A 7,447-nucleotide genomic window follows, 5' to 3' on the forward strand; every position below is an offset into this window, starting at 1 on the left:
AAATTGTGCCCCTCGGCAGACCCCCCCAAACTAAATGCTTTATAACTCTCGTGTTTCTCAATAAATTTCACTCAAATTTTGCAGGTGTTCATCATATAAGATAGTGAAAAGGTGTGTAAAATTTAATTTAATTTAATTCTTGTGCCATTGACTTAAGTAAAAAAAACACCCATTTTTGCCAAAATTGTAATATTTTTGCGACTAATAAGCTTCAAAAGACCTTTCATTGATATTTTAGAACAAAACAAGTGTGAAAAATGGAGTGGAAAGTTTTATGAATAATTTATACCACATTTTAGATGGACCCAAGTTTGGATTTGGGACCCAAGTTCCAAATACCGAGCATAGCAGATACTAGTCCTTCTATTTAAGGTGTCTATGGTATGATGTCTTGATATCATTTTGTTTTGGTAAATAGCAGAGGTAATGCGACACGTTAGCTATCATGTTCAACATTCAGTTAATTAGTATATTACTACTACAATGATGAGTTAAATTTTGTTTTCCTAACTGTTATAAAAAGCTAAATTCACACAGTTCTGAACAAAGTTTACAGACTTGCTGCTTTTCATATGCAACAAGTAGGCTATCTTCCATTTATATCTCACAACCATTGAGTCATTCTGTATCATATTTGATACACATGTCAAAAATTATCAATACTTTATGAGAATGATAAAGCTTTGGTGAAGAGTTTGCTTTGTTGAATCATAGAGAAATAAAACATAGTAACTTTAGCGGGTTTAGCATACTTTATTTCACACAAAATATAACATAATTAAAATAAACTCAAACGTTTTCGACACGTACGTGTGTCCTCATCAGGAATTAAATCTGCAATACATAAAATGAAAAATTGTAAGATAAATTTGAAAATAGTTCAGCCGTGGGGACAATTGCCCTCTTTGCCTCCCCTGACTACTCCCGTAATTACAACCCAATTATTGACTGAACTAATTCCCTTCGTCACTGATGCTAGGTTTACTATTGGATACAGTCGTTATTTTACAGCAGTAGCAATGAACAAGCATACTTCTCATTGCTGAGCGTAACCCTGCCATATAAAATATCAAGACTATCGGCGATATAAAGCTGTAAAAAAGACAAAACACAAATATTATGATTGCAACCAAATAAGTAAAAAACTGTTCATCGACAGCAGCGTCTATCGCAATAATGACCATCGATGGAAAGGTGCAGACGGTGAAGAGAATTGTTAATGTTAGCAGCAACTTGATATTTCGGTTTAGCTTCGAAAGACGAATAGCATAGCAGCATGGTTTCACTTTTTCTTCTTTTGTTAAACTCTGTAACAGCAAAGTTATGATTATGCTAGATTCTAGAGCAGTGGTTCCCAACCGGGGTGCCGCGGCATTCTGGGGTGCCAATTGCAATGCTCAAGGGTGCAGCAAGATATTGAGATATTGCATGTGCATGTGAGAGTGGATTTTCCGTATTAACGAACATAAAAACTAAAAAAATGAGAACGACTGCTTATATTCCAGGATGAAATGCGGGTGGCTTTATCGAATGTGCCCCCATATATTAAGGGACTTTGTGCAAGAAGCCAAGCCCAAATTTCACAATGACTTTTGAATAAATACATTTATTTATGCGTGCTATACTGTAGTGCAGAGCTATTCAACCGGGTATACTGTATAGTGTATACCCAAGTGTATACCAGATAAAAACTAGGGTATACAGCTAGAGAAGGGTATGCGAAAGGTATACAGCTTAGATCTGTGATAGTGGAAGTCACAACAGAGACAGCAATTGGCATATTTGTAAACTTTTAACCACACCTACTGGTGTGCGGTTATTACTCGCCAACCTGCTTTGTGCTTTTGAAACAGATACGTCATTTTGGATGCGTGTGCCGTGTCTAGCTGGGAGTTTGAGGACGTTTCTACTGAAGATAACTTGTCTGCCCTTATTGTTGGTCACCTGAAATTACTTGCCGACAATTTGACTACGTATTTTCCTGAAGATAACGATCAATATCTGGAAGCAAACTCGTCGATTATCCAATTTAATGAAGAACCAACTGAGGATGAGGAATTATTGGAACTACGGGCTGATTTAAATCAAAAATACTCATTCCGAGAAGTGGATTACACAGAATGTTGGGTTTCTCTTCTTGAATTTCCCGAATACAAAATCTCGCGCTAAAAGCCATTGATGTCTTGGTGCAGATGCCTACCACTGATTTGTGTGAAGAAGGACTTTCTAGTCTTGTTGAGATCAAGTCAAACAAAAGAAACTCGATACTTGACATTGATTCTTTAATGCGGGGAGGAATAAGGAAAGAGCTAACACCACGTTATGTCCAACTTGCCGAAACAATGCAACAAAAAGCTAGCCATTAAATCAACTTCAATTTTGACGTTTTATACACTTTTGCATGCGTAGTTTCTTGTGCCCAGTTCAAGACTACTATAATCACTTTAACAAACAATTAATTAATTATTAGTTTTTTTTTTACTTCCTGTGCACAATTAAACATTGCTATTTGTGATGTATACGAAGTTATTTAAAATTGAAAAAAGGTGTAGGCTACCACGGACAAAAAGGTTGAAGAGCACTGCAGTGTAGTGTACAACTCATTCTGTGTTATGTCATAGGCCTACAGTTATTTGAAATACAGAAACCTCATAAAATTGATCCAGTTTTGCCAGGGTGCCGCAAACTATTTATTTCTTGATAGGGTGCCGCAAGGTCAAAAAGGTTGGGAACCACTGCTCTAGAGAATCAGCAAAAGCAAATTTGTTCAAAATGCTTTATAAATAGTTGAAATGCATTTGATATGATGTTATAAGCCAGGGGTTCTTAACCAGGGGTGCACGCAGCACTAAGGGGTGCGAGACCTGCGCCTAGGTGGTGCGGAGATGCTGAGTTGTCAAGGTTTGTTATAATATGACGTAAAAAGCAAAGTTGTTTTACCAGGTTTCAACAAAAAAAATCGAACAGTAGGCGACTATTCCTTTTTAGCTAATCTTAGAAGAGGGTGCGAGAACTGGTTGGTAATTTCAAGGTGGTGCCGACAAGGCAAAAGATTAAGAACCACTGCTCTAAGCGCTGTTAAACTTTACAAAAGTAGATAGCGCACTTGTTTATTTTTGCCACATTCAGGCTTAAGCATAGAGACAGTTGGCGTTAGAAGAGATTGTAACCTACCATGAAGGAACGCTGCTTTTGCAGCTAACCAAGCCAGGAAATCAATTATTACATCTGCAGATACAACGTCTGCAGTCGTTAAATTAATGTAAAAAACGCCTAACTTTCTGACAAGGAACTTTAATGTAGAAGTAAAGCTAAGAAAGAATGAAAAAAGGAAAAAAGCCAATCATCGTCGAACTTTGGGAGAATGTGATTAAATGTCCTACCAAGATACAGCATTGCACCACCGCGATGTTAGACAGACAATTAACCTTTTAAGTCAAACCAATTTTTCAAGAGTTGACTTGGTGGTAGGCTACTCAACCACGTAACAGCCTATATACATGACTATTTTTTCATACTTTTTGTTAGTTTAATGCAGGAACGGATCTGGCAAGTATTTTTTTTCTTGGGGGGGGGGGGGGGGGGAGTATCAAAATACAATGCTGAGTAGGTCTACATTAACCAGACCGAAACGGCAATATACATAACAATATCCAGCTAGAAAAGTTGGTTCTTTTTACGTTAATTCAACGTCTTGCAACACTGAAATCACTAACTGGCATTTAAGATTATTTTCGGTTGCTGTCCATAAACTTAAAAGCTACATCACACTCACGTTGTTTGTGACGTCACGACTGATGTTGTTCGATGACGAAATGTTCAGGTTGATCTTGTTTGAAGTGAATACGTCATCAGTTGCACCATTCTTCTGCTTCGTCTTTTCTTGGGAAGATTCTTCTAAAATTTCATTTCTTGTTTCGTTGCTATCTGCATTTTTTGACAAAGTAAAGACAAAATCAATGTAAAAAGTTTTTACTCACATTCTTAGGTAAACGAAGACTTCTATACCACGGTTACGTTACCAGAAATATTGAGAAACACAGCAAAGTTTGGCGAGGTAAATGGTAAACCTTTGGTCCCAAAGACATGAACTACGACAACGACGATCGGAAATTTGTATTTCCATCTGTTAGATTTCATGTTTATCAAACAGCGTTTATATTTGGGCTACAGTTTTTTTTACCGGCTTTCCAGCTGTAAGAAAAATAAGTCTGGTTAGGTTGGATCAAAAAATATTGATTTGGACTCTCATATCCCGGTCAATGAGATGAGATATGAGATCGAAATTTTTTTACATAGTTTGTTGCTACAAAATGCAAAAATTTAAACGATTTAAAAAAGCTACGTTACAAAGACTTCTAATTAATGGCGTGACTGATGAGGTACTAGAGAACTATTTTCTCTTTAGCAACGTAATTGTGAAAAGTGGACCTAGCTTCGCTTATATTTTGAATCAAAAGTAAGACGATGAAGCTTGCGTTAAAGTTGTAGCCATGAGGACAATGCAGCAGCTCTGCTTTCCCTTTGCACTCACTATCAGTCACAACATAGTTATTTGTCGCATACCTGTGCCATGAGTTGGCGAAAACATACCGGTTGCAACCACTCCCAGTTGAAATTTTCTCCGGTTCATAACCCGATTATACGTCTTGATGGCAGTGATATTGAGATAAACAATCAACAATGATTCCACAAGCCAAACAACAGCAATGACCACCATAAAGGGTTTCTTTTGTGGAGCCAAAAGCCTTGTGCAGTCGTTGGTCAAGTTTCTGTTCTCCTCTGCGAATTCAGTGATGCTATCAAAAGTTAATGGGCCTAAATCTTACATGAAAGCGGGTAATCTATTCATGCTTAAAAACATAAACAAAACATGTTATATTGTAATAAAACGATTTCTTTGTCTTGGTTGACGGTTTATATTGAGTGGACGGGACAGTAGCGCACCCAGAAAAAAATTTAGGGGGGGTCTAATTCAGAAATGCAGGCCGAGTGATTTGCGACAATAGTGACAGTGACAATAGGTCAATACCCATCCCTTTGATTAATAATAATAATAATGTTAGTTTTTATATAGCGCTGTATCCATCGCAGAATCCGTTGCTCCACAGCGCTTTACAAAGCAGACAGTGTCAATGCAGCCGCAGGATATAGAGGCCCAACTGAGTACACTGAGTACATTACAAATACGGTATTTAAAAGCACTTCCAATCCACCGGTTGCCGATACATCAGGATGCGTTCTCTCAATCAGAATAGAAGTTGGCCTAGTGAACCCCATGCTCAGGCGCGGATCTAGGAGTTTTTTCGGGAGGGGGGGGGCAGAAAATTTAAAAATCAATCAAAAAGAAAGAAAAAGATAAAACAGATATGAACAATGATACTACGACACAGCTATTTTCATCAATTGTGAATGTTTAAAAAATAAATTTTGCTTGAATAAAAATTGCTAAGCATGCAAAGTAAACTTGAAATCTGGTTTAAAACTCTGTATACAGTGTCCATGATCAATTGGATATTTGTATGTTTGCAGGCTTATATGGTAATTGATTGAAATTATAATGAAGACTAAACACTATAAAACAGCAATTCAAGGTTTCAGATTGTTTCAACTGACGTCATTTGGTTCAACGTTGATAGCTCAGTCAGCTGAGTCAGCTTCAACAAATGTTCCCATTAAAATGTATTTGAAGTTGTATGAAAGAAAATAACGGAGTCTGATCGATGGATAATTTCAACCATAATAATAACAAAAAAGTTATTTCCCCCTCCGGGATAGGTTAAGTCCGCTGTGGGACTAAGATCAGCTGTTTAGAAGCATATCAAACCATTTGATGCGGAAACATACAATTTCAACAATTCCTCACAAAATTTCGGGGGGGGAGGCCTTGGACCCCCTCCATAAATCCGCGCCTGCCCATGCTACTAGCACCATCAGCATCCTCATCCCTACGTCCATTCTCGCAATCTTCTATAGATCTCGACTTTTTTGTCATATATGACAAAATAGAATTAGCTTTCCGTTTGCCAACACAAGTAAGTGCGAAAACAACAACTAGCACGAAAACAGTTTGAAACAAAACACAAATTTTGTAAACAGTAAATTTGATGTGGACGTTTTTCCTACTTACAAAACATTCAAATTTAGTTCGTATTTTCAACTAAAGTCCCAGACGCCTTCGTCTCTCTGCTCAAATGTCGTATACAGTTTTACAGGTCCGTGTGATTCGGCATTGACGTACGGTACATCGGTATGTCCACCAGACATTTGACCACGAGAGTACGGGAGCATCTGAACTTTAGAGAGTTAAAGAAAAGTGCCATCAAAGACCATATCATGGAGTGTTCTTTTTGCACTAGTCGAAAATTCTCTGCTGACTCATTTAAAATTTTACGCAAAAGCAAATCTCAATTTGACACCAAAATTCACTGTTATGATAGGAAGCACTGTTAATCAAACGCTACAACCCAAATTTAAACAAACAATTATTTGCTGGAGGCGCGTCGATTCTTTTCAACATTTACTTGATGTACCACGTTCCCTGTGGTGCAATTTTTTTGTAGTTATTTATGTAGTCGCCTTTTCCTAATGTAATTTTACCTTCAAGAAGTTGAAATTTATTGCATTTTTATAAATATTTTCAGATTTCTGATGAGGGCTTAAGTTAAACCGAAAACGTTCGACTGTTAAAACTATTTGTAAATATGTAAAATATATTGTTATAATGCTCAGACCTGTTGTATTGTTGTGTCCTATTGATATCTAACCTGTAAGCAAAAGGTATAAATGGGGAACATACAAAAAAATAATTTTTGGTGGTGGGTTTGAGCCCCCTTAGCCCCATGCTGGGTGCGCTACAGGGACGGGAAGGCAAAGAAGACAAAGTCAAATGCTTTTGAGCGGTGTCAAACCGGTGCCCTTTTGAGTGTTGTACCAGAACTATCACCACTTCGCTATGCAGTCGACAAAAAAATTGATAATATTGTTTGGAACCAACAGGAAAGCAGGTATTCATATGTTCGTCAGCTGCTTTTAAGAAAACAAAAATTAAGACAGTGCAATGCTCCATCCCAAAGTTGAACTAACATAACAGTACGATAAGTTTCAATATGGGATTAAGTTAAGATAAGCATTACAATAAAACTTTCTTACATGAAAGGAGATAACAGTGTTCTCTACTACTCATGTTGCAATAATTGACCATACGTGGCTGTCAATACACTGGGGAAACTTACTAAACTACTAAACTGAAAAGCCAAACAGGTAACAACATCGCAAATAACGATACTTGAAAAAGGCTTTATCCTCATACTTTCTTATCTGTAGAAACGTTACAAGAGCCGCAACAAGACAGACTATATTTTGCAGGCCACATACAAACGTAGTGACGTTTCCATCAAGTGACTATCGGATAACAGATATCATCTGGATAGGAAAACATGAAACC

General features: G+C 37.3%; 1 protein-coding gene across 1 annotated transcript; it reads right to left on the minus strand.

Moving 5' to 3' along the window:
- Window positions 1–823: 823 nt before the first annotated feature.
- LOC145769957 (uncharacterized) lies at window positions 824–4,652 on the minus strand. The gene is made up of 3 exons (XM_082581520.1): window positions 4,567–4,652; window positions 3,776–3,927; window positions 824–1,307 (listed from the first exon to the last, which is right to left on the minus strand). Exons 1-3 carry the CDS (start codon window positions 4,631–4,633, stop codon window positions 954–956), a joined length of 573 nt encoding a protein of 190 aa, XP_082437646.1. The 5' UTR covers window positions 4,634–4,652; the 3' UTR covers window positions 824–953.
- Window positions 4,653–7,447: the final 2,795 nt, after the last annotated feature.

Source organism: Aplidium turbinatum, chromosome 5 (genome assembly GCF_918807975.1).
Source record: "Aplidium turbinatum chromosome 5, kaAplTurb1.1, whole genome shotgun sequence".
NCBI lineage: Eukaryota > Metazoa > Chordata > Ascidiacea > Aplousobranchia > Polyclinidae > Aplidium > Aplidium turbinatum.

Coding starts and splice junctions, on each gene's coding strand:
- LOC145769957 (XM_082581520.1), bottom strand. CDS start 4,633: ATGAACCGGAGAAAATTTCAACTGGGAGTGGTTGCAACCGGTATGTTT. Junction 3,928..4,566: donor TTCGCCAACTCATGGCACAG/GTATGCGACAAA, acceptor CAAAAAATGCAG/ATAGCAACGAAACAAGAAAT. Junction 1,308..3,775: donor GTCGTGACGTCACAAACAAC/GTGAGTGTGATG, acceptor TTGCTGTTACAG/AGTTTAACAAAAGAAGAAAA.